Source organism: Chelonoidis abingdonii, chromosome 3 (assembly GCF_003597395.2).
Source record: "Chelonoidis abingdonii isolate Lonesome George chromosome 3, CheloAbing_2.0, whole genome shotgun sequence".
Taxonomy (NCBI): domain Eukaryota; kingdom Metazoa; phylum Chordata; order Testudines; family Testudinidae; genus Chelonoidis; species Chelonoidis abingdonii.
In genome coordinates this window covers 135,123,256-135,150,396 of record NC_133771.1, presented here as the reverse complement: position 1 = coordinate 135,150,396, position 27,141 = coordinate 135,123,256, and the positions used below count along the sequence as shown (strand labels likewise).

The following is a 27,141-nucleotide window of genomic DNA, read 5'->3' as shown; positions in this document are numbered from 1 at the left end:
AAGTATGAAAGCCACCATTTAGGTGCTATTGAGGTCACCAGGCTTTGGTGCTCAGACAGGGGCGGGCAAACTTTTGTTGGCCTGAGGGCTGCATCTGGTTTGGAAATTGTATGGAGGGCTGGTTAGGGAAACGGTGCCTCCCAATACAGGCCAGGCGTGGCGATGGCGTGGCAGGCCCCCCCACCCCTAATCCCACCCCCACCATCTCTGTCCCCTGACCACCACCCGGAACTTCCCATCCACGACTGCTCCCACCTCCATCCAACCCCTCCTCCATCATTCCTACTGCCCCTTGGGACCTGCCCCATCACTCCCCCTCTTCACTGCCTGCCCTAAACCACTGCCCACCCCCACTTCCCCGTCCAAACGCCTCCTCCCTTCCTGACTGCCCCCCAGGACCCTGCACCCATTCAATCAACGACCCGCTCCCACCCTCGAGACTAGCCCAAGACCCCTATCCCACAACCCCATCCCTCGACCACCACCCGAACTCAGCCAGCCTCATATCCACACCCCAACTTATTACCCTGACCCCTTAACCGCGCCTGGCTGGACAGCAATCGTGGCTGGCAGTGCAATAGTCACGCAACCTGGCTGGAACCAGCCACATGCCACCAACACTAGCACAGAGCACCAGCGTCAGGCCAAAGCATCTGCACCTGTTGCTGCCAGCTGCTGGAGCACTGAAGCGGCAGCAAAAGTGTGTTGAGCGCCTGCACGTAGGGGACCGAGCAGGAGTGGGGCTGGGGGCTACGCCTCCTGGGCCAGGAGCGTCAGTGGAGCAGGCAGGAGGGTCCACGGGCCAGATGTGAGCCTGTGGTCACGTTTGCCCACCTTGTGCTAGGGTATGGGTCCCAACCCGCCCCCCCCCCAGTATATTTTGGCCAGGTTCTAAGGGGAACCACAATTTATTGGATGCAGAGAAGAAACAATTTTATAATGGGATTATGAGTAGCAGGCCACGCAGTTTAAGAGGTAACTGGGATTCAAAAATTGACTCAATTAACCAGCACTTTTGAATAGGCTGTGAATTAAAGTCTCAAGAGATGGGAAGAAGGATACATAATTGACGAATGCGTGAGGAACAATGCATTACGTTAGTTCTGTGATAGGAATCTATCGGAAATTATGTGTACAATCCACCAACAGCGGAAAATTAAAAGGCAAACACTGTCTAACTTTCGAGCTTTTCATTTCATTACTTACTATGAAGAGTCGAGCTGTACACCGCATCGTACAGAACATTCTGAAAACAAGCAGAGAGTAACTCAGTAGAGACGCACCATCGGACTATATAGGCGCCATTGCGATGAGACCTCATGGAATGATGACTACAAACTGGCAAACATCATTGATCAAGAGCGTCTATCGAGATGGAGTGATTCAACCAGCAAATGAGATAGATCTAGAGACTACATCTCAAAGCTAATGCATAACACCACAACCTTGCGAGGAGGCAAACAACGAATCTATGTGATAGCAGTATATTGCCAGATTGACTTGGTTGGCTGAGCACTAGTGTATGGGGTAGCATGTGAGAGAATATGGAGATGGCACGATGCCAAAGTGCCCACCGTTCGAATGAAACAAACAGGCGACCAAATTTGTAAGGCCATTGGCAAGTAAGGTGAGGAGAGATCTAGGAGCATTTAGAACTGCAATGACTCTGCCTATTTTAGTCAGAGTAAAGCAGACCAAAACCCACCAGACAGAAGATAAAAATGAATCTGAAGCAATTTGAGACATAGATTGCAAGTTGCCGGGAACCAGGTGAACAAGTTTATGACACCGTCATAGCGCGAATTCGCAACGTACTCAAACACAAGGATCAAGATTAGTTCTTAGCTTCTACTCGCGAGATATTCAGATAGCACTGGAGTTAATCACTGATAGCACATCTGGTCCTACTACACTAGTTGCTTCGTTGAGATTATCTTAGGAGAGTGTCTTCGCGCAGCAACTCACTAACTATAGAAGATGCCGTAGCTTGCACCGCTCGTAGGGCCATAACCGCGTTGTTCCATCATAAGTGGCCCACACATATCACCCAACTAGAGGTTTCTTAAGGTGTTACCACCACCGCATGCCTCCTGTCATCAGATATCAAGAAGCACCACTTATGAGTGTAAGGTGCCCGGACCTTTTAGCTAGCTTTCACCAGCTCTCAGGAGATATAATATAAATATGAGCTAGACTCAGCACTACAGGCCTTGTCTTGAACATCTGCATAATCATCAAATTGGCTGGCCCTCAGGCTCCTGGGAAGCTTCCCAAAGGGGGCTCAGTTGGAAATGTTGAAAGTTCCTGTTGTACATTCTGCCAGGTAGTAAGGGGTTTTTTCCTGTGTAGCAGGGCTGGTTTATTTCCTAATGCCTGGCTTGCAAACAACACCAGGCATTCGGTTTATCAAGAAAAAAAAAATGAAGGGCAGCATTAGATAAATGATGGTTTCATTCACCATGGAAAGAATAACATTCTCACCTGCTTGCTTTAAAGCTGTCAGATTTTCATATTGCTGTGACCTTTACATTGGATAAGCAAACTAGAGAAGGACTGAAGTAGAAACCAAACCATGGTGTTATTTGTCACTTAGTATGGTATTGGGTCTGCAAATCAGTGCTGGCTAGCTTTGAACCATGTGACAGAGCTAAAACCCTCAGTAAAGGGAAAGTAATTTATACAACATTTTGACGTCTGTAGTGTCTTCCACTTGAAAGCTTTCTAGTGCACAAACATATTATGAGCCAATTCTGTCCTGACTCTCACCGCTTGCAATCTGTTGAGTTTGATGCGTTTAGAGGCATTTCCTCATATCTTACTATATTTTGACATCATGATGATGACTTAAGACACGACCACCGCACTTAGTGAACGCGTCAAGGCAGAAAGAACACTAGGAGAGTGGCGAGTATAGAGTGACCAATAGATGAAAGGTTTCTTCACGTGCTCACCTTTCGGCACGTGAATCACCGGTCTTTGTAGTCACAATAACCAACCTCTCATCTTTAATGTTGAGATTGAGTGCTCATCTCGCTGCAGAGTAACTATCCATGGAATACGCGTCACTCCATAGCATGCTCCATTGCGCTGACCCAATGGAGCTCTTAGTCATCACTGGAGATCACCACTAAGGGAATTCTGTAGGCCACGGTCTTGCCTTCCGAACACTGTACCACCATATCTCACAATTAAACATATTTATGCGATGAAATCACGTGTTCTGTTGGGCGTGAGCATCCATTAACGCACAACACTGACTAAGACATAGGAGGTATTCGCGCCGACTTCACATTTAATTTGAAGCAACCGAGGACTGCACTGTACTATCATCCAGATTAGTATGATTTGGCACTCAAGTTTCATTGCACTTCAGACCTAGTACATACCTGACAGAGAGCCACCGAGATCACATGCTCTAGATCTCACTTAACTAAAGCATACGAGCATTCACACGGGATATGGAATTAGTCCAGCAGAGGAGTAGCCGGACAAATGTCTCATCATACCAATATCACCAGGACACTAGCAGAGTCTATGATGGTCATTGATGCGTGTATATGTGCGAGCGACGAGAGGATAACGTTTCAACTATCTGATAATACCTCTGCTCTAGCGCAGCCTATAAGTTAATTGAGATAGAGACTCTAGGATTTAATCTGCACCTCACACTTGTATACCTAGCGAGCGCAATTCACTATTTATCGTATCAGCGAGTTGTAGAATGTCAAGTGTGAGTAAGATTAAGTTCATAAATATGAGGAGATATTCACGAGATCCTAAGTTGTATAATTTAGAGCAGTCCAATTCTCGTGCTTGCGATCTAGCCAACCATAGCTAGTCACGTGCAGGGATACGACCTAATGCACCGATTATATGCATATGTCGCGATCGCCTCTTCTCAGGCTATCATGTACGATTGAGCGCGAGACAACATGCTATTCTACCTCTAATCCTAGCAGAAAGCTAATAATACATTAGCCACACGAACCTCGACGAGATTAGTATTCCGAGACAGCCACTTGATCTCTTATAAGCACAAAAGTATAGACATATGTTATATTACACCAGTGTCTAGCACGAAAGGCATCTATGCGCCGAGTTATTAATCCTGCGCTAGGATTCTTTGGCGGGGCGGCGGACCCGATTCTACATCCAGAACAACAGACATCGATGACCTCACCATACTCACCTCGATAAGGAAGGGGCCACAGATCTCAGAGTCAGCCCGAATCAGCTCTGCCGCGCGCCTACACCATCTGCGTTAGGCGAGGAGCTGATATATCCACGAGGTGCTGTTTGATAGTTTAAATGTTACTGAAATCTTCTGTTAGCCTATACGATTTTACTGTTTTGCATGAAACTATCTCTCTCAACAACAAAGGAGCAGATTGTGTGTATGCTAACTTATCCAGCCAACCTGTCTCATTGAGAGGAGGGGAGAGGAGAGGACAGAGATGATGGATGAGCGATAGTTATATAAGTGGGCTTGATTGAGTAATGCATAGTGTTCACCAGAAGACGATATGATTAATTATAACTGCATCATTAGAGCTAACGCATATCCAGTTCAACCTTTTGATATATCCCCACATACAACAAAAGTTTGTTTCCACCCCTGCACCCTCCGGAAAAATCCTTCCCCATCTCCCATCTCTATTAATGGAGCTGTACAGATCAATACTCGAATATGTTCTCGTCTCGAGGCTAATCGTGCACTCACAAACTTCGCTAGTTCTCCTCGAGAATCAGATGTGCGCCGCCGCTCGGCATGTAAGGGGAGTACGAGCAACGGCAACTGTAAGCAGGTGTCCACACTTAAAAAATCTCAAGCAGATCCGCGTTGTTGCAACTGACCGCCACTGAGTTGCAGCGCTGGCTGTTACAACCGGGTCCGCTAACGGGTGTAGCGAGACCAAGCGGCTGGCTGCTGCAGCGACTGGCGTCATAACAGTGTGGACACCCTCAGCGCTGTAATTGTCGGACCTCCTAAGGGTATTAGGATGGTATCCCAGCATACCTTTTCCAGCCTCTCTGGTCTTGCTTCGCACTCACAACGCCTGGGCTCAGTGCCGGAGAGGATGGGGAGAGGTGTAAGGAAACCGAGAGGGGAGGTATGAGGGTTTGGAGAACTCCCCAGGAGTCATGCAGCGCAGAGCTATTTTCCAGCCAGAAGAAGGCCTAGCCAATCGGCAGGCCGCTGGGACTTGTAGTGAGGAATCCAGAAGAGGAGACCTGTTCCTGTAAAAGAAGTTTTATATAAAGATCAATGTTTTGGGAGCAGGGGCGCTAATGGCTGCCTCAAGCATGCCTAGATGTGGAAGCGCACTGATTTCCCGTAGCATGTCTTTGCTTTTCCACAAGTCACAGAAACCCCATGGCTCCATTCAGTGAAGCAACCCCCCCCCCTTCCCTGGAGCCACGTGTGGCTGGATACACCTCGCCCCAATTCTCTATCCATGGCAGTTCAAACAGTAGCGTCTCTGTGCTATGCCTACAGAATGTGTAAAAGATGCTAACAAAACTCTTAAAAACAATGCAGGCTCCTGTATTAACCAGTTCTAAGCTGTCCCTCTCTGTGCTTTTGCATTCATAAAAATGACTCATTGAATATACTGCTCCATTCCTATGTCGCAACGTAACAACGGGAGAGCAAAGCCATATAGGAGAATCCAAAGAGAGAACATGTCAAGGTGATTATGTAAGCAGATGGTGTAAAGCATGTTTTTATGACATTTTGTCCTGCTTTAAACGACAGAATGCTATCCTAGAGATTAAAAAGTTGCAAGACTGTAAGGAGTAGAAGAAACCATGAAACACAGGAACAGGCCTGCCAAGAGATACCAGGAAAATTCGAAACAAAGAGAACCACAGACGAGATACGTGATACAGGGGTATACTTATAAACAATAAAAGCGGAAAAAACTAGCCTCTCAATTCCTCTGTTCAGTGAGCTTAGCTCTATTTTCTAAGTCTTCTAATCCATAACAACACGGGAAGTGTAAAATAAATTAATTAATATCAGGACACATCTGCGCACTACAATAGTATTGCATTGCGTCTCGCGAATGGTTTATTAAATGTAACTTGCCGTTAACCATGTAGTGGCTCCGCTCCCCTGCCATTTGACAACTTCCCTGTGCGAGATAGTTTGAACCTACGAGTTCTAAAGACGCGCCCTGACAGGTGGTGTAATTGGCTCCCTGGAAACTGCAGGAGCATGACCAGTCGGAGAGATCATAGCGAGTGAGAACGGCAAGCGCGCTACAGGCTTGGGATTAGGAGGTCAAAGGGAGATTGGCATAGCTATAGCACGACAGGAAGAAGTTGATGGGTGTCCTCAGGGCATTTCACAGGACGAAATTAAAGGCTTGCAGCGCGAGGTGGCATTGCATAGGCGTTCGAGTCGATGGAAGGCCATGCAGGGGCGCGCGAGCGCGTGCTGGCCAGAGAGCGCGTTGATATTAGAACGCCTAGGCACGAAGTTCCAGATGGAGAGTAGCAGAGGGAAAGCCTGGCTTCCAGCCAGCTGGCGTGTCTCTAACGTTCAGGTAGGTGTAGTTTGTATACCCGCAATGAGAGTGAAACAACGGTGTATGGAGCAAAGTGGCAATATTATACGGAGCACGAGAATGTATGATGCCGACTTAATAAGCATGGGACTGACTGCAAAATACGCAAAGCAGTAGTGTGGTTGTCGTCTCTGGCGCGATATTTGGAGAATGGCTGCGCACAATGCGGGTGAGTGCGAAAACAGGGGACAGTGTGCCAATGTGAGATCAGGTACAGGGGTGATTGTACGCGCCCCAGAAAGGTGGCTGTGGGCTGAGAGAAGAGGCATGGCAAACTGAAAGCGCGTGAGTCTAGCCAAAGGCAAGGAGGGAGCGCCAGAAACTGGGGGCACTATGGAAGGACATAAGGTCATCCGAGGAGTTGCATGAGAGGGCAGAAGGACACAATAGATGCGCAACATTACCCAGGCGAAATGCCCTTTAAGGGCTTGGCTAACCTTGTGCGCGACTAAACCCGACCCGAGTCGGTAGGAACGAGAATTGGGAACATGCTCGCTCACGTCATGGGAGTCTTGCTCGCGCCCTGGAGCGCAGCTTTGCAAGAGCGTGCGCAGGCCGCGGGCCTGTGCCTCAGCGCGGCGCTTAATTATTACGGACCCAGGGGTAGTCGTGACGAAGATGAGAGGAGACAAGATGGAGCGTCTCCGAGCGGAACTTCATATATACGATCACCCATCAGCTGAGAGCCGCTCGAAGGAGGGTCCCAAGGGGGGCGCTATACATGTAAAATTAGGGCCTCAGAGAAATTCATCGTATTCGTCGGAAGTATCTGCTCGGAGGAAACTTGTCCAGTGAAGACATAAAAGACGTCAAAAGTTATGTATAATTATCTATTCCCTTTACCTGAGGCCGGTCTCCTATGCGCTCTTGCGTCACCAGGGAGTCGACGACCGAGAGGAGTACGGCGGCAGCACGGCTTGCCCGGCTCCTGGGGCTCCGGCCAGGCTCCACCGGGGGTCGCGAGGCTTGCCGCGCTCTGGCCGATGTCGCAGACCACAAATACATAATATGACAAATACCGGCCACAGCACATCGGCTGGGCCCTTTTTCTACGTCTCAAGTCCTCTCTAGTTTGCTTCTTCTAGTTCGGCCCCAGAGATGTAAAGAACGGCGCAAGCCAGCCACAGTACAATATCATGACAGCTTTAAAAGCAAAAAGCATGAAGAATGTGTATTCTTTCCTCAGGTGAAATGGAGCAAAAGGCCCGACTTACTCATTCAGCCCATACTGAGGACCGTCCTTCAATTTTTCTCTTTCTTATGCGAGCTGGATAAACCCCGAGCATCTCGCATGTGTAGCTCGTCGTCGGCCTATAGCGCGCAAGCCAGGCGCAGAGTAGAGAATGACCCAGCGAGCCGCGCTGCTACACAGGACGGAAACCCATCGCTGCGAGAGCCACTCGGCAAATGAGCCCTACAAGATCACGTCGAACATATCAATACCATTCTCCCAAACTGAGACCCCGTCTGTGGAGCTCTGGCCAGCGTGCGGATAGGGCAAAGCTCGCACTACCGCCTCTCACTGGCCGACGTTACGCAAGGACAAAAGAGGGCCAGGCCCAAACTCCGCGAGCTGGAATAGGAGCAGCGCCCCCACCTCATGTGGAGCCTCGGCCTGCATGTCCATAATGCGTCTCAGTTAATACCGGCATGCTCCCGAGCACGCCGACTGAGACCTGGATCCCTCAGACTCTGCAGCGAGCAGACCGTGGCTGCCATGCCTGCGTCCTCCTGATCTCTGCACGAGCGACACTCACATGTTTCACTACAGCAAACCTCAGCTTGTAATTGCCCATTCAGGCACAGGCGAAGCAGCAGGGTACTTCGGCCAGACTGAGAAGCGAGTACCGCGGGCATTGAGAGGGGTGATCGAGGGTAAGTTTTGTAACAGACAAACTTATAATAAAAAAATTATAAAGTAATACCCTAAGGTGTGGGGAAACCCCTCTAGGCGCAAAGGTATCCGAGAGTCCACTAATGCGCGAGCCACGGACGATCCTAGAAATAAGGAATGGCGAGACATGAAGCTCGTCACCTCCTTCAGTACCTGTCACCTTCACCATCTACCGACCAGAATACCACCATAAACTGAGAGCGCAAACTAAAAGGAGTCTGATCGTACGTGAGACACAGAATTCGTGGTGGGATAGCTGCCCCACCCAATCGCTAAGGCACGACAAAAACCGTTTCCCCACTGCCTAGCTAGCCTAGAGCGCGGGCAAACGAGAACCACAAGTCTAAGTAGGTAATACACCTGAGCCAGCGCAATAGCGGATTGCGCCTAGATGCTAGTGTGACCACTCAGCTATGTCTTTGGGTCGCTGGCTTCTCTGAGCGACTCTGTATCGACCACGACCCTTGTAAAAACCTCTACGACTGCGAGCACAAAGTTCACATCGATGTACAGTAGGACCTAACTACCCCTCTCCAATGATTCTTTCTAGGCCCATTGTCTATATCAGCCACATTCGAGCAACAAAGGCCTATCCCTTTTGCACCTGACTTTTGCGGTCATCATGAATCTCTCAGGAGGAGGAACGCGAGCCAGCTAAATTCGTCAACACACTAATCTCATCATAGCGTACCAAGTCACATACTACCAAAATCACTATTCACAGAGAGCACACCGCTTAATACCTTGCCACTGGTCTAGAATGCTTCACCCTGTTGATGCACTTGTACAGCAAACATGGAAGGTAGGACTCCTATCTATGAGAGGACTGCCATTGAGATAGATTCGCAGAGACATATTCACCTATCCATAATGATATGACTAACTGATGGGGGATTATTATTGTATGTTGGAAGATCGACAGAGCACTGCGCCAATTGGCTCACTTCATGCTATGAGATAGAGCACGCTCATACAATCCCACATGTGTCATTTAGTCAGATGACTTAACTATGTCCGCGACAACCGATTGTTGTGCCTTCGGAGTACCGACTGTATGGATGAACATACCAAATTGCAAACACTTTGAATGAGAAGTTGTGTACAGCAGTGGATACCTGTAGTTATTTCTGAATCTTCACCAATGTCGCAGCTATGAATTCTAAACTGACTCATGAGAACAATGTCTATGATAATCCTGACCCTGATGCATAGTATCACAGGATCCCACACACGCTGCATGTGAGCCGTTTCTTCTCACGCAAATATAGACAGCACTAGATTCATAAGCTCATATTGAGGATTGAGCGATATATTTAATAACTAGATGATACTCTGGAGTGTATTTATGGATAGAGAAAAAGGTAAACATGCTCCATGTCCATGGGCAAGAACGCATGTGTGGAGCTGGCTTCATGGATTGACTAAAGTGAAATAAGCTCTGCCCATGAGGATCATGCACGAAGTCATCTTGCACTATTAGGACTCCAAGAAACGAGAACACACGAACAGGTTGATTGTGTACCATGTATTTTATGGTCTCTTATTGTAGGCACATTGCGATCAGAAACTAGTGTCTGTTCATGGTTGTGTCTTGCTGTTTCCCGCTCTCATCGGCACAGTGTCTTAAGGCATGTTGCTGAAAGAGATATATGAACATATAGATTCTCTCTTATCATAGTATACCCAACAAGTATGAATAGGCGCACACCTCTGCATGAACTTGACCGTAGTTCACATATAGATATTTGAGAGCACACATCTATAATTACACACCTTATCTGACCAATAAGCAATGAGTCTTGAGCAAGCTATCCTGCCAGCCAAACAACTTCACCAATTCCTGAGACTCCTCTATAACCTTTGAAGTGATTTTTCAGAGTGTCAGAGCCACATAGATTGAGGTCAAGATTGCGATACTATGTGGAGCGATCTATATAACCACAGTGATACTTTAGCCACTTTGGGCCTAGCGAAGGAACAGTATTCAATGGTGATGTACTACTTTCTAGGGATGTAACTAATAGAGCTGATTATGTTTAGCTCAGGTCAAATCCAAATACCCTGGCCATGGGTCATTAAAACATCGTGATGGTAGTGGCATGAGAGGACAGATTAGAGGTCATTGCTTGCCGGGACATCTTACTCGCACACACGTCACTTACCAGACTACTCTGATTAGGTTACTGAGGTATGCGCATCTGGCTGAGGAATTCGTACCACCCTATGGCATGATACAGCAGAGGAGAGAGACTTGGTCGAGAAGGGCACCAGACACATAGACTATATATGAGAGTATATCTCTCGCACTGTAACGTATCGCATAGCAACTGCCTTGGTTCTTCCCCAATCCCTACTGCCGAATTTGACACTGATCTCTTTAGGGCAATCAGGGGGTACATAGGGAGGTACAATGTCATCTATCGAGCGACAGTGAGACATAGTAGATCACATGCACCAAGCACAGTCATATGCTAGGAGTATATCTGACTCACAGATCGCGTTAGAGTGTGCCACTTGGCACTGTTCATGCCTACAGTAGACGGCTAACCTGAGGGTCCTACTTATAGGATCCAGCGCACAATTACACCACTTGTTATATTTGCCCGGAACACTATGCCACTCTCTATCTCATCACCCGAATCTCATACGATGCTGAAAGCACAGCCTGACCTAGGTACTTTCCGTTCTGGAGAGACGGCTTAAAGCGATTCCCAACGATAACTTCTGGCAGTTAAGAATGGGTTATCAGTGTGAAGACGTCGAGTGTCCTGATGTGGCACAATACAAAGAGTACTTGTCAGTTTACTACTATGCGATACCAGATAAGCTTGGGGGCGACACAGTGAGTGTATGAACAATGAAATCTCTAGAACACGAAAATAATCCAGGTGTCCTCCCATCATTTTGTGGATGATTGAGCGCCATTCCCGCCACATCAGGCCTTATTCTCAGCTTCTCTATAGATATTGGCCTACTCCATAATATCTACTCACCATATAAACATTTTCCTAGGACCCTCATATTACAATTACACCTTAAGGCAGTATTAAATTTCACTGACCACATCATTTGCGTATAGATCACGAACAGGAATGGAACTAAAAATCTGCAACTCTTCAAGTGCATCGTCACGCCTCTATTATGCCCCTGACTAACGAAACGGAAGTATCTCGTTGATGGTAGGCGAAACGGGTACACACAGACATATGGGATATCAGAGAAGAGATAGTAGAGCACAGAGGAAATCATTCATTATACCCATTATGTTAGCTCGAGATATCACACTTAGCCAAAGTCAATGAAATGGCAGAAGAATGACTTTGAGCGACAAGATCAACACACTGCCACTTGTGAGATTGAGGAGCCCTATGCTTGCGATGCACTATAGATTAGTAGTAGAGCAATCTTCCGACGTGAGCTCTGCCTCTATGGTATACAGGAGCTCTATTCAGAGAGACCGAGTTGCTGTGTTTCCTCCGATACATCATATCTAGAGTACCAGTGCCCGAAGAAACAGCCATAACAATTGTCTAGTGAATAATGTGTTTCTATTCGATACATGTCTGTATCCAATCATTACAAGAACTATACAAAGACGCACTACGTCTTTTCCTCCTCACTCAAAGAGCATATTACAGTGACAGGTCACTTACAGACGAGATTATATTGCCCTACCGACCCATTAGCCTTACATAGAATTTATACCCCATTATGTGCTCTTCCAGCTTAGTGGCATGAGCAGTCAGCCTAGGAGATATACCCTGCTAGATTCCTGCATATACCTTGCCTTAATGCCTAGATGACTATAATATTCTAGCAGAGTAGAATTCGCAGCAAGGCCCACAGTCCACATCTGCATCAATCCCATCCACAAGTCCAATTTTTCCACACATACTATTTCGCAATTTTTGAGTTCTTGAGCTTCCAGCGTTATACACTAATAGAGCTGCTGCATCTTTGGGGGTCTGCTAACTTACCATCTGTCTGAATAACATATCCTTATTAATAATAGCACCCACATTATTATCATCCACATCTATGAACAGAGGAGAATAGGCAGTATAGACCAGCCCGAAAGAAGATACTCTTGGACACATCAGTGAAATAAAAAAAAAGTATTGGGGTGAGATTAGTAGAGTGGAAGAGATTGTTGGTGAGACCAGTACCTAGAAGCGATATTCATTAGGGTGACCATGATCGTTCTAAATCTACAAGACCAGGATATCACCATCGTAAATCGAAGGACTTGAAATTATTCCTGAATTGGAGCTACTCACATTAGACAGAATTAGGCAGTGTATGTTCAGCTTGATTCCACTACCACATCTCCATTCCAATTTAATCAGGTTTGACTATCTCACACTTTCCATCCCATTCTCTTGTAAACAACACTCTTCATGCCTTAGATGATAAGTAGATTGGATATTTATAGACTAGGAAAGGCTATTTTATGTTGAGGAAGAATCACAATGCACGTTACGTGTGCCTAGGGATTGATGTCTAGATTTACCCTGAGAGGTACAGACTGACAGTAGTGGAAAGCGTCGTTCTATGTACATCTCGTGATTTCAGGATCCAAAATAGGAGTCAGCTGCACTCATATCATATCACTATATATCCGAGTAGTTTTGTTTCAGAGCCTATTTACCTCTGTCATGAGCCTGTCATAACTAGATTAATGCTCAACAGAGTGGGATGTGAGATCGTAATCTTTTACTGTGAAGTGCCGCTTATTCTTAGAGGACAACGAGCCATGACGCAGTGACAGGATGGGACGAGAACTCAAGCTCAGAGCGACATCTAGAATTTTCTCAGCTACAGGGGAGCAGAATGAACTTGCACAATTTGGAGGTCTGAAGATGATATATAGTCTGCATAAGACATAATAGTTAGTATACGGTCCTATGCGTTCTTAATTGCTTATTAAGTTCTTACATGTTTCTCCCTATTGTAGACAGTGCAAGGAAATATACACCCATTAATTATTAGTAAGGCTTTAAATGAAAGACTGTCATGGTTATTAGTCAGCCATACTGTGTTGTCAGGCAATGCGGCGGAGGTTTTCTAATATGGAGATTCTATGTGGGCATCAAGAGCTATATGACGATATAATTTTCTTTAGTAATATATCATCCTGATCCCTCTGTTTGTCAAAATTAATGCAGAAAGATTATATTCTTAAATGTATTTTTTCTTTCTCTTCTCTTTAATATAAGTTTTCCTATTTTAAGACTTTGTTTCGAGTTTTTCTCTTCTGGGGTAGGTTAAGGAAACGAGGGGAGGGGAATTCTCTTTGTTTAGAATCTACGGAGGGGTAACCAGCCTCTGCAGCACCAGGGAATTGGTGGGAGGGGAAGAGAGAGAATCATTTCGTTTCTTGTATTTGGGGTTTTGTTCTTTGTAGAATAGGCGGAACGACATGCTCTTGGTATTGTGATGTAAAGAGATTGCATCAGTACCTCGAAGGTTTAGCGCCAGCAGAGAGGAAAGTCTGGGTGGGGAGAGAGAGGGGAACGGGAAGTGGGTTATTCCTTTGGGGTAAGACTCAGGGCTTCTGGGGCTGGGGTCTCTGCCAAGGGAAGGTTTCGGGGAGACCAGAGGGGAAACTGGAATTTTTGAATGTGGCAGCAAGATCAAAGCTAAGCTGTAATTAAGCTTAGAAGGGTTTCAATGCTAGCACCCAGATTTTCTGGACGCAAGGTCCAGATTTGGGAGTTGGCTTATGATAGAGCCCTGATCCAAATTTCAGGAAGAAGGAATTAATTTGCTTCTTCCTTAACCATATTAATACTACCATGAGCTGAAAGAGACCCTGGAACACTCATCACATCTGAGAATCGGAGTTGAAAGAAAAATACATTCATATGCAAGTGAGAATTGTCCATCGAATGATAAAATGGAAGTGAAAGATAAATAATCTAAAAAATTCTAATGAAGCTCTCCTTATGAGCCTGGGCTATTATTCCTGATAAAACTGCAGGCCTAGAAATAGTATATTAGTGATATCATGCCTTTGAGGAGTAGGTATATATTCTGATATGAAGTTGATGATGTAGATTTCATCAATGTACTGACATTTTCCTGGGTGCTGGAGCTGCATGGACATGACTAAACACGGGCAAAACTGTTCCTGTGATTCTTGCACAGCTCCAAGCAGCGACCTCCTTCTGAAGAATATCTAAGTGATCTCATTTTGAGAAAAGTATAGCACCTCCCTCCCCAACGGAGCCCTCAATATGAGAAAATCTAGCACTACTTAGGAGTCAAAAGTACAGACAGGGCTGTCTTGAGATCATGAAGATTGCTCTAAAGCAAACTCACCTCACATCAGCACCCTAGACTTGTTCAGCCACCATTTGGCACATGGTATTCTCTCTTGTTACTTCAGGGGAGCTTCAGCTTGCCACATACTGCATTCCATTTTATTAGGTTGGCAGGAGCCAAGATTTTCCAATGACTTTGTGATAGCCTCAACTTCCACAGCAGTTCGCCATCCCTAAGAGAATAGTGGGAACTGATATGCTGGGCACGGACTCAAATGGTGAAGGCCCATATATTTGCATAAAACAGACTAGCATTCTCGTCTCCAGCCCACTGGGAGGATCACATTGGTCTATTTAAACTTTAGGTTGGAAGGGACTAGCAATACAAGACCACCATGTTAGCATAGGTTTGTGAAAGCAGGTGGAGTGGAGTCAAAAGATATTTCATACTTATTTTTGTTTGTTACTGGTCTTTGCAGACAGTTTTCCATACCCAGGGGAGAGAAAGGAAGAGACGTCTGCCTGGACTTGGCTGTCTCTTCACAGACCAGTATAGCAAGAAAGCACTTTTTCAGGTAAAAAACAATCTCCCCCACAAATAAACACTTGGATACCTTTGACATACAGGGAAGATAGCTACATTTATCTGGTGGACACCAAGGACGAATTTGGAATTGATAAACATTGAAACCTTGTGTTCTTAATATAATGGAGGTCATAAGACTAAGAAAGAGGAAGCCAAGAAGTCCTTACAGCCTGGTTTTGTTCCTTCATGTGTGGGTTGGGGAGGCAGCAGAAGCAGTACAATTATGGCAACCTGTAGCAGCAGCTGGGAACAATAATCTGGACATAAGTGTGGTGAAAGCCCCAGTAGTAGCCAGTGGCAAAAGCATGATAGTTAGGATAAGTGAAGAATATCATATACAATTAAAATCAATCATGGGGAATTTTAAAGTAGAAACTGTAAATAGGACTTGACACCGCATTAACACCCTCAACTCTTGGCAAAACAACTTGAATTTTTTAATAACCACAAGTTGGCCCAGGTACTCATTTTGCCATCCAATCTGGAACATGCCCCCCCCGAATCAACAGAACCCTTAATACCAGTTTGTTAATACTGAACCAGAGGAAAACAGTCCCACTTTCTGGACACCGGACAGGCTCCTGAGTTTCACTGAAGTTACTCATCAAATAGTCACCATGACTAATCCACTTAGTTTTATGAGATGTGATAAGTCTGATGTGCTTGGCTTCATGGCGTAAACATCTGCATTGTTTAACTGCATAGTATTTGAAGCGAAACTTGATTTCCATGTTTTGCAGTGTTATAGTTGTGCTGGTCCCAAGACAGTAGAGAGACAAGGTGAGTTAAGGTAACATTTTTTTATTGACCTGCTTCTGTTGGTGAAGAGACATGCCTTTCAAGCTTGGTTGGTAAAGCTCAAAAATCTGTCTCTTTCACTAACAGGAAATTGGTCAAGCAAGTATTACCAGTCACCCACTGTTGTTTCTCTGATTTCCATTTAACAGATAAAATATTTATTAAACCTCATGTTAATGTTATAGAAATAATACTCTATTATTCTGGGTAGTACTGCTTAGCTTATCACACAAAGTTTGTTTTTAAAGTCATAAATACATATAGACTAATTAGCAACAATCCAAATTTTAGGTGATAAATTAACAATAAGTTTAGATATTAGCATACAATATTGCAGATACATCACTCATGGAAAAGTTGATAATAAGTTAGCTGTGGAAAGCAAATATAGCAGGAGTAGGATGTCACTAACTGTAATTGAGAATAGGATAGAATTGTTCCATTTAAGACAATACTTTCCTGATAAATTGTATTCAGTTACTTTCCCACTGCGCTTCTCATGCTGGCACTCCAGCTCATCTCTCTGGTATTGCCGTGACGCTTTGACCAGCCTGAGTGGCTCATGGCAGGGGGCTGGAAGGGATATGCCCGTTCAGCCCCTTCCCCAAGGCCATCCCTACCTCTTCTCTGCTCCTCTACGAGCTGCGTGCCGCTGCTGCTACTTTCCCCCCCCCTCCGCTAGGGCCCATCAGCTGATTGGCGTAGGGAAGAAGGGGGAGGGCAGGAAAAGCACCAACGCTGGGGGAAAGAGCGGGGATGGGGAAGCTTGGCTGCCGAGGACAAGCTTCTGCTCCTTGCCCCTGCAGGGGAGAGCAGATGGGGTCAAGTTTCTGGTAAATTTCATTAACTGTTTTTGGATTCTTAAACTCTCCAACAATAAGAGGATTAAAAATGGAGGTTCTCGGCCAGTGGGAGCTGTGGAGCGAGTGCTCAGGGCTGGGTAAGGGCGGAGGCAGTGCGCAGAGCTGTCTGCCACGCCTCTGCCTAGGGGTGCAGGGACTGGTTGCTGCTTGCAGAGAGCCGCTTGAGGTGAGCGCCTCTGAGATCTGGCACCCCGCTCCCCCTCCCATGCCCCAACTCCCTGCCCTGCACCCACACACCCTGCACCCAAACTCCTCCCAGAGCCCATGCCCTGCAGTCCAGCCCCACATCCCTCCTTCCCCACACACACTCTGAACCCCTCATGGCCGTTCCTCCGCCTAGGAGAAGCACGGACATGTCACCCTTCCAGGGAGCCTACCGGCCCCACACCAACCGGACTATAAACCAGACTTTCTATGAAGATTAGAAATGCTGGTTTATAGAGCATTCCGGTTGATACAGGGCCAGATGACACAGCCTTTACTGTACTGTGAAAGGGCTTCACAACAAGGAAGAGGGTTCTTTTCCCAACATTGTCTCTTAGCTTTCTACTCTGAACTATCTTTCTTTACGTAACAGAAATTATTGCAATATAGGGTTAGTTTTTTTTAAAAAAAGAAAATATAAATCAGCGATGCTGGTGCATTTCTTAGATGTTTGAAGGCACTCCGTTGTCTGACTGAGATGTCCCAAAATACCATGTAGCACACCCAAGTGTAATTTATTGTTATGTATAAATCAGAACTTTATTTTAGAACATATAAAAATAGCTGATATCTTTTATTTTGTTGGGGTGGGGAAACCAACTGAAAGCTTGAATGCCAGGATAAAAAAAATGAAGCTAACTTTTTTGCCTGAATTAAAATCTATTGCAAAGAGGGGCTTCATCATAGAAATCCTGACATAATTTTAAGAAATACTTTGATGCCACTATAGTGTTGCTGTAAACAAATAAAAACAGCAGGTTTTAAAATAAACTCATGCTTGTTTGCTTGTTCTTACTTCTTGTTACTTTATTAATTTCAGAAATCCTGCCAGAAACCTGTGGACAAGTACATTGAGTATGATCCTGTTATCATCTTGATTAATGCCATCTTATGCAAAACACAGGCTTACAGGCATATTCTTTTCAATACACAAATAAATGTAAGTTGTTGGGTCTTTTTCTTCCTTTGGCTTTGTACACTATGTATGAGACTCTGATGACAAGTAAATAAGAATCACAGTAAAAACAAGATTTAGTAGCTGCCCTAAGAGTTTATTTTCTTTCTCCTGCCCCTCCACAAGTCCTAAAAAGTTTAACTACTATTTCGTTCTCTGCCCAAATTAAGGGTCTAATGCTGTAAACAAAGCATGTGGAATACTAAACTCCGTAGCTGCTGCTAGGAGAGCTACCATCCAGATAGAGTTAGCAAACACAGCTGTCAGATTAAAGATATTGCTTGCAAGAGTTAAACTCATTTTTGTCAGAAGAGTGAGCGCACGTGATTTGGAATACAGACAAGGAGCAGAGCTGTTGAACAAGAAGGGGCCATATTTCAGTAGTCTGTTTTCTGAACAGAGCCTTTGGAAGAGGTCTGCTTCTGCTGCAAATTGCTTATTACAATCACCACTAGAAATGCAGCTTTTTAAATTCAGCAGTAATATAAGGTACAATACTAACATATTACTATACTAGAAAAGACTAGTATTACTCTTTTACAGGCTTCCTCTACTGCAGTAAAACAAGTTACAAAAATTATGGCAAATGATGATGATGGCTTGCATGTTAGGAATCGCTGATACATAAGTACCCACGGTGAAATGCTGTAGAAAGAGCTAAAGCTGCCATGCAATGACACGACCCAGAGAGCTATTGAGAGTATTGTGTGGGTTAAAGCACTTTCATGTGTCTGGCAGTTGAAATTCTGAAGTTCCTATGTGCATGTCTATGCAGTGCAACAATGAATACAGCAGGGGTGTGAATTATAAAGTGCACTAAAGTGTAGCACGCTAACTGGCCAATGTAAACCCTGCTGATGTGCACAAAAAGTTCCTGCTAAAACTCTTAATGCACACCAGCAGGGTTTACATAAGCCAGTTAATGCACAACACTTTGGTGCACTTTAGAATTCATACCCTTCTAGTGTGCATTATCACACCGTGTAGACAAGCCCTTTGTGCTGCAGAGCAGCTGCACAAAAGGAAAGTTAGTCACTCAGGGTCATCATTCTAGGCTGTGTGATCTTGGTGAGCAATTGTGGACTAGTGATTTCCCGGGTGAAAAGGAGCACAGAGTTTAAGCAATAAGACTTGAGGGGCAAAATACCTGCTTCTGGAGACAGGATAGAGATGTCTTGAGGCTTCTGAAAGGGCTTATCTATATTCAGAAATTGCACCAATCTAACTGAAATTGGTTTAGTTAACATAAGAATGGCCCTACTGGGTCAGACCGAAGGTCCATTCAGCCCAGTACGTTGTCTTCTGACAGTGGCCTCCCGTGCCAGGTGCCCCAGAGGGAATGAACCAAACAAGTAATCAAGTGAGCCATCCCCTGGCGCTCACTCCCAGCTTCTGGCAAACAGAGGCTAGGGACACCATTCCTGCCCATCCTGGCTAATAGCCATTGATGGACCTATCCTCTATGAATTTATCTAGTTCTTTTTTGAATCCTGTTATGGTCTTGGCCTTCACAACATCCTCTGGCATGGAGTTCCACAGGTTGACTGTGCATTGTGTGAAGAAATACTTCCTTTTATTTGTTTTTAAACCTGCTGCCTATTAATTTCATTTGGTGATCCCTAGTTCTTGTGTTATGAGAAGTAGTAAACAACACTTCCTTACCTACTTTTTCTACACCAGTCATGATTTTATAGACCTCTTGTGTGGACTCTTATATGGCTTAAACCTGGCTTGTACTAGTTTTGCTTGCACCTGTAAAATTATGTAACCAGTTTTAAACTGATAGAATACACACAAACGTTGCACCAGTTTCACACCTTTAGTTATACTGGCACAGCTTTGTGTGCAGACCAGACCTAAGAGGGATTTGTCTGTGAATACCTCTGCCCAAGAAAGCAGGACTCACGTATATCTTGTAATCAAACTAACCACACTACGAAAATATCTGACTCTTAGCTCACTAATTTCGGCTCTGAATGGGAAACAGACTTTCAAGGCCTCAAATTCTGGTACTGCTCAGCAAAGGGTACATGCAGCATTGGGAGGTAGCAGGGCATCCAACTAAGCTCTTCTCCCTGCCCCCGGTGGGGCTGCTTTGCCTTTCCTGCTGTTGGAGTCCCAGTGCTGCTGCCTGCTTTGCCGATCATCCACCAAGGTGAGTGGGGGCAGGAGGGAGACGTGGAAGCAGAGGCAATGCATGGGATTCCAGGAGGAGGAGGAGCTCAGCCAGCCGCCCTGCTGCTTCCTCCTTCCCTGTGCAGCAGACATAGGGGGCGCTCTCCTTGTTTTTGGGCTCCCTGAGAATTTAGGGGGGGGATGATGTGACCCCCTGCAGAACCTTTCATCCGTTCCCCCTGCCTCCTCCCCACTAGCCACAGCTACGTGTCGCCTCTACACGTGGGCTGGGGCTGGGGCTGGGACCAGGGCTGGGGCTGGGGCCGGAGCCATGCAGAGCTATGCTTTGTGTTCCCAGCGGTCCCCAGAGCCCACCGCCCCATGCCATCCTCTTGCTCCCTGCCCCCAAGCAGTCTCTGGAGCCCACCCCCCAGCCTCAGGTCCCCCTCCCCAGAACCCGTCCAGGCCTTGTGCCCACCTGCCCTCAGAGCTCGCTGGAGCCCGTCCACCCGCCCTGGCCTCATGTCTTCCCCACCCCCCTGTCCTTTGGTGCCAGTCCCTGGAGCACTTTCCAGCCCCAACTGGCTTCTTTACCTCCCCAGTCCACCTCCAGTTACCCACTTCTGCCACATCCCAGCCTCCCCCTATCTCCCCAGGCTGCTATCTGGAGTCTCCTTGGTCCCTCCTGTGACCCAGAGCCTCCTTCTTGTCCCTCTGTTACCCAGTCCCCAATGGATCATAGTCCAATAGCTTCACCTCCTGGCTCCAAGCTCAAAAAGCATACATTCACACCCTGGTTGGCTGCCCAGGTCCCAGCCCATACCCATGCCTCTCCCTCCCACTCCATTTCTGCTATTTGGCTCAACTGGGGGCATGGGGAAACATTTTGTGGGGGGGAAAGCAGCAATGCCAGGTGGCTCAGGCCAGCCCCATGCATCCTGTTTTCAGTTTAGGGAAATAAGATCACCTAACTCTGTGGGCAGGGAGCTAGCAGGCAATTGGGAAGCACAGGGCGGGGGAGGGGAGGGGAGCTGGATGGATGTCTGAATCTTGACTATACTTTGACCAAGAAATTTGGAACTGGACAAAAAATAGACTATCCCTGAACTAGGCTGATAGTCGCATCTCTGACTGAGTTTTCCTATTGCTAGTGATGGAAGATTACTTTATTTTTAAACCAGGCACATTAAATATGGATACACATTTATTTTGGACACACACACCCTGTGCCATTTTTTTTTTTACAGTCACATTTTTCTGGTGATAGTTTAAGCTCTGTTTGAGACACTGAATTATGCTTGCATTGAGCCCCTTTTCCCCTCCACATCCAAACACACTCACATACCACAACTTTATGCTTTCTTCTGCCCTGAGCTGCTCGTATGACATGTCCAGCCCAAACTCTCCAACTGGGCTAATATGTTAAAGCAGCTAATTGTTGTTAAAAAGTGTCCTAATCTGGTAGAACTGAACAAAGGTCATTTGTTTCTATTCTTGAGCAAAAGTAATAAAGCTACCTCACTTGTGTGCCTAGAGATGCTAAGAGATGATCTTGAATTAAAATACTTAATACTGATGCTGTCAACATTCTTTCATATCAGATTCATGGGAAGCTTTGCATATTTTGTTTGCTTTGTGAAGCTTATATCAGGTGGCTGCAGCTACAGGATTCAAGCCAAAACACAGACCCTGATGACTTGATCAGATATGCCAAAGAATGGGATTTTTATAGAATGTTTGGAATTGCTTCTTTAGGTGAGAACTATGATTATTTCATATCATTATCAAACGATCTTTTATATTAAATCTTAAAGATGAATACATTGAAGAATTTGCTAGTACAGAATGCATGACATATTCCACCCCAGAGGTGGCTGAGTGATTTCTCTGATAGATTTATATGTAGACAGTTGAAAACATTTCTGTGGTTCTTCAGGAAAAAATAGCACAACATAAATTACTTCATTTATTCATATTCTGTTTCCTGCCTTCCTTTAATGCCACTGTACATGGCAATCACCTGATTGCAGTGCAGTCTGGGGTGATCAGCATTAAATATCAAAGTGCCAGACGATGACAGTATTTCAGAATACTAGGTCTGAATAGGCATCCATTTACATGGTGTTGTTTATAAGGGGTAATGGACAGCTATGCCTTATTCTAAGCTATAAGCAGCATGCTGCATTTTATGTAAGGTATAATTGATTCAAATATCAGTTAACGAACATGTTCTGCGACGTACTTTGTGTCTTTTTAGATTGCCCACCATAACATTTTAATGCCAGTTGCCTTTCCCCATGTTGAAGCCAAATCAGTCCAAAATATACTGCTTCTAAATATAACCTGTTTAATGCATCCTATTAGTAGTTCAAGTTTAGAATTTGTCCTATTCTAAAAATGTTAGGAAACTTTGAGAAATATTGTATGGATTCTTTATAGCTAGTTTGTTTTACATGCCATTGAGAAAGAGAGAAAAGAAAACTAAAACCACTTCTCCTGACTGGACAAATGTTATTTTAATTCTTTTACTGTAGAGGCAATTAGCAACTGGAAAAATCAATTCCTTACATATTGATTCACTGCAAAGCTTATTCCTAGAGTTGAGATGATATTGATGATGATGCTTATGAAAATAAAGTAACCAGGAAAAAACATGTTGACTTCTGAACCTTAAATAAATTTTTTTAAAACATTTGTCAGATTGAACAATGACAAGCCTGGTAGGTAGGGAAGAGATGTTGTTGTTTCCAAGCTTCTAAAAGTGCATTTGAAACAACAGAAGGGGAAAAAATAAAAATTTAACTTTCTTTTAAAGTATATTTAAATCCTTGTGGTACTTCTGTCTAATTTAGACACATCTAATAGGGCCATAAACTTCAAAGTTGAGAGAACCCTTAATAACTTCAGTCTAGGGGTATAGCTATGTTACCAAAAACTAACTAATTCATCACCTGTGCATATCCTCAGCAAAAGTGCTACTGTAGATAAGGATTGGTGTTTATATTGCTGTATCTAACGTTGCTCTGAGCAGGTTTTATTAAAGAGTGGTAAAAGTGTGTCTGAGCTTGGTCTTTGCTAGCACTTCCTCCAATGCTACCATTGCTAGAGCAGCACTGATGGTGAATTAATCCAAAAGCTACTAGTTTAGGGAAGGCCTACTAGTTCAGTAACACACTGAGCCTTTGTGTTCTTCACTGAGCCAAAAGATTCTTTGTTGCTAACCTTTCAGGGAACATACCTAGTGATGACATGGGCTAAACAGGATAAAGACTAGCTGAAAAGACAGGCTGTATTCAGGAAGGAAAAGTAGAAACGGAGAAAAGTTTGCAGATTCATTTTCCTGTCGTGTGCAGTCATATAGATAGAAGTGACTGAATCCTTTTGCTGGAGATTGGACTGATTTGGGTTATTGGTAGAATGAGTCATGCTTGGCTAGGTTAATAAAGATATATGGTGGGTGTAGAGGCAATGAGAGGATGTTTTGTTCATAACCGATTATTAAATTTTCTTTAAATAGAAGCTCAATTGTATTTGGCACTTGTCATTTCACTAAGATTAATCAAGAAAGGTTTTGATTTGGTGTGTCCCATTTTCTACTCAGAACAAACTGCATTTTTGGTTGGCATCTTTACTGCCCTTTGGCTAGCAAGACCTGAGAGCCTGAAAACAAAGTCAGACTTCATCTTTCTTCTGAAAGCCCTGCTGTTGTCTAGCTATGGAAAACTTCTATTGATTCCAGCTGTTATTTGGGAACACGACTATACGCCTTTGTGCCTCAAACTCATAAAAGTATTTGTCCTGACATCAAACTCTCAAGGGATTAGAGGTACTTTTCTGCTTCTGTTTATTAGTATAATATCTGTTAAATGTAAGAGATACTGTTGCTGTTACATAAGTTACCACTATACATTGTTCTACTTACTTTTTCAGTGATTTAAAAAAACAATGTTTCATGTCTGAAGTATTGTTGAAATAGGGGTGGTTTGTTGGTTTGTTTGTTTTAGCCTAAAATTTTAACACTGGACCTTTCATCAAAAGTGAATGAAGCAGAAAATGTGTGTGGAAAACTTAAACTTATCTCACAATAATTGTCTCTGTAGGTGCAAATCAGGTACAAATTGAGGCAACTCAATATGGGTCACTCAGACATAGAAGGAAAGTAGAATTCATGATTTGTGTAATATTGTAACATATATTTAGTTTGATTGTCATCATTTTTACTGAAGCTGAAAATTGTATGTTAGCTTTTAAGGAGGCATTTTCTTCCCAGGTGTGCATAGAATCTTAAAGCAGATCTTTTCTGTATGACCTGCTTAAATATACATATTGATCAAAAGCCTCACGCAAACTTTCCATGGACATCAGAGAGGTTTTGACCAAACTGTTTAAACCTCTCTCACAGTAATGCAACTATTGGACATACTGAGCATTTTGTTCTGTTTTCTTTTGCAGTTACCTTGAATTTAAGCCAAACGCTCACTTTGTTGGCCATCTTGAGTGGATTAATTTTGGAAAATGGTATAGTCTACTTCTTCCAGAGAATGGGATGGAATGTTTGAAAAGGCAGCCCAGTGTCCATTTTCTAAAACTTGGATTATTTTGAAAATCTAAAGAAAAACCAACATGGTACATTCTCAAAGAATTATCCTCCTACAGCAAGCCTCAAATCAGCCTCAAATAGTTTTATGAACAAAAACTTTCCATGGTAATTGACTGGAAACAGTTATGATTTAAAATGGAAAACTCCAGTAGTCTGGCAACTGTATGTGTTATACCAGAAAATGTCAGTCTAAACTTGCTTACTTTCACACCAAAAATATGTGTGAGCCACTAGCCTAATAGCTTCCATAGATCCAGCTGTAACAGAAAAATGAAGGCTAATAATTTCAGTACTACCACCAATCACTACTTCAGATGTTTTTTCAGAAGGAGCTGAATGAGATATTTTCCTTAGGAGAGAAAAGGAGTAATTGAGAAAATTGAAATTGAGAAAGTACTGGTTTTGTTTTCCTAAGAGTCATGAACAGATAAAGAACTAAGTATGGCCAGAATTGACTGCTCCGTAGTACAGTACAATTACAATGGACAGACTAAGCTTCATTCTTGGATATTTGTGAAACAAGCCAAAACAATAAAGGAGTTATTTGTATTTTAATCTACAAAGTGTAATAATTGTGACAGTGTTTTAAAGGGTGTGTTTGAAAACCCTAAATGTCTTTCTTTTTAAAAAATTGTTTAGAAAGGCTTCTGATTATTTCATTTAAAATCAATTTAGGTTTAATTTAAAATTTTCAACTTCAATATTTGATGGGGTTCCAAGAGGCAGCAACAACAAACCAAACTGTGTGGTAAAATTGATTTGAAGTGGTCTAACACGTAATATAGGTGAGATCCTAACTTGTTGTAAATCTGCCAGTTTATGCTGAATATCTGGTCTATGCCTTTAAGAAAAGATACTTTACAGTGCTTCAGAAACTACCCCTGGGGGGATTCTGCACCGAAAAATTCTGAAAATTTTGTCAAAATAATACAATATAATCACATTTTCAGTTGTTTTGATAAGTAATACAGAAAAAAATCACTAACTATTCAGCATTTCCTAAACATATGAAAGTTAAGTTACAAACAGTTGGTAACTAATATCCTGCATTCCAGTTATAATCCTGGATTTTCATTTAAATTACATTACAGAACACCAAACAGCCAAAAAAAAAAGATCATTTCAAATTGCTCAGACTTTCACACATGGAAAGTCATACAGTTTTGCTAATCATGGTCCTGGACCTGGCTAGGTTCTTTTAGAATTGCTTGGTTCTGATTGTCCTTACATTTTATTGACTGCTTGGAAAAGGATAAATGGACACAAATCAGATATCAGGAATGGCAATATACAAAAAGCTGTAGAAGAGCACTTCAACCTCCCTGGCCACACTATAGCAGACCTTAAGGTGGCCATCCTGCAGCAAAAAAACTTCAGGACCAGACTTCAAAGAGAAACTGCTGAGCTTCAGTTCATCTGCAAATTTGACACTATCAGCTCTGGACTAAACAAAGACTGTGAATGGCTTGCCAATTACAGAACCAGTTTCTCCTCCCTTGGTTTTCACACCTCTACTGCTAGAACAGGGCCTCACCCTCCCTGATTGAACTAACCTCGTTATCTCTAGCTTGCTTGCTAGCATATATATACCTGCCCCTGGAAATTTCCACTACCTGCGTCTGACGAAGTGGGTATTCACCCACGAAAGCTCACGCTCCAAAACGTCTGTTAGTCTATAAGGTGCCACAGGATTCTCTACTGCTTTTACAGATCCAGACTAACACGGCTACCCCTCTGATACTTGACGTTTCTGGAATGAGATCACTTAACCATCAACAGCAACATTAACAAAACATGGGATTTTTTTTTGAAAAGCTATCTTCTTTAAAAACAAACAATTTTCAGTAACATGGTACTAATACTTAATTGTGTTTTTTGATTTATAGACATGTTACTAGGTGTGCAGGCTGCTACGTTTCTGCCTCAGGGCCAGAGCCTTCCTCATACATAATAAAAAGGCCTACCCCCTCCTTGCCCAGCGAGCCCCAGTAGCAAGAGAGAGGGACAGAGTCTTTCTTGCTTATTGGCCAGCCCCGTTCCTGACATTGATCAACGTCTCCCCTGCAGACAGGCATGCCCAGCCCCTCTCCCTGCGCAGTGATTTGTATCTCTGAGGCTGCTCTGGAGTCCAGGCATGGACGGATGTGCTACCTGGGCTGCTGGGGAAGAGGCATGTGTCCCCCCACAGATTTCTTTTGCATTTTTCTTCAGGGGGGGCACAGAAATATGCAGACCATGTGAATTCTGTCAGGAATAAGAAACCTCAGAGACAACATAGGCTACTTTAAGGGGCT

At 44.1% G+C, this 27,141-nt stretch overlaps 1 protein-coding gene across 1 annotated transcript in view; it reads left to right on the top strand.

Annotated features, from left to right (window-relative positions):
• The window catches only part of ARV1 (ARV1 fatty acid homeostasis modulator), a 68,392-nt gene extending 42,990 nt beyond the window's left edge, over nucleotides 1-25,402 (top strand). Inside the window, exons 2-5 of the mRNA XM_032806398.2 lie at nucleotides 17,998-18,117; nucleotides 21,849-22,002; nucleotides 23,849-24,073; nucleotides 24,700-25,402. Of these exons, the coding sequence (XP_032662289.1) occupies nucleotides 17,998-18,117; nucleotides 21,849-22,002; nucleotides 23,849-24,073; nucleotides 24,700-24,806 (606 nt within the window). The 3' untranslated portion in view covers nucleotides 24,807-25,402. The remainder of the gene's footprint in view (nucleotides 1-17,997; nucleotides 18,118-21,848; nucleotides 22,003-23,848; nucleotides 24,074-24,699) is intronic.
• The last annotated feature ends 1,739 nt before the right edge of the window (nucleotides 25,403-27,141 follow it).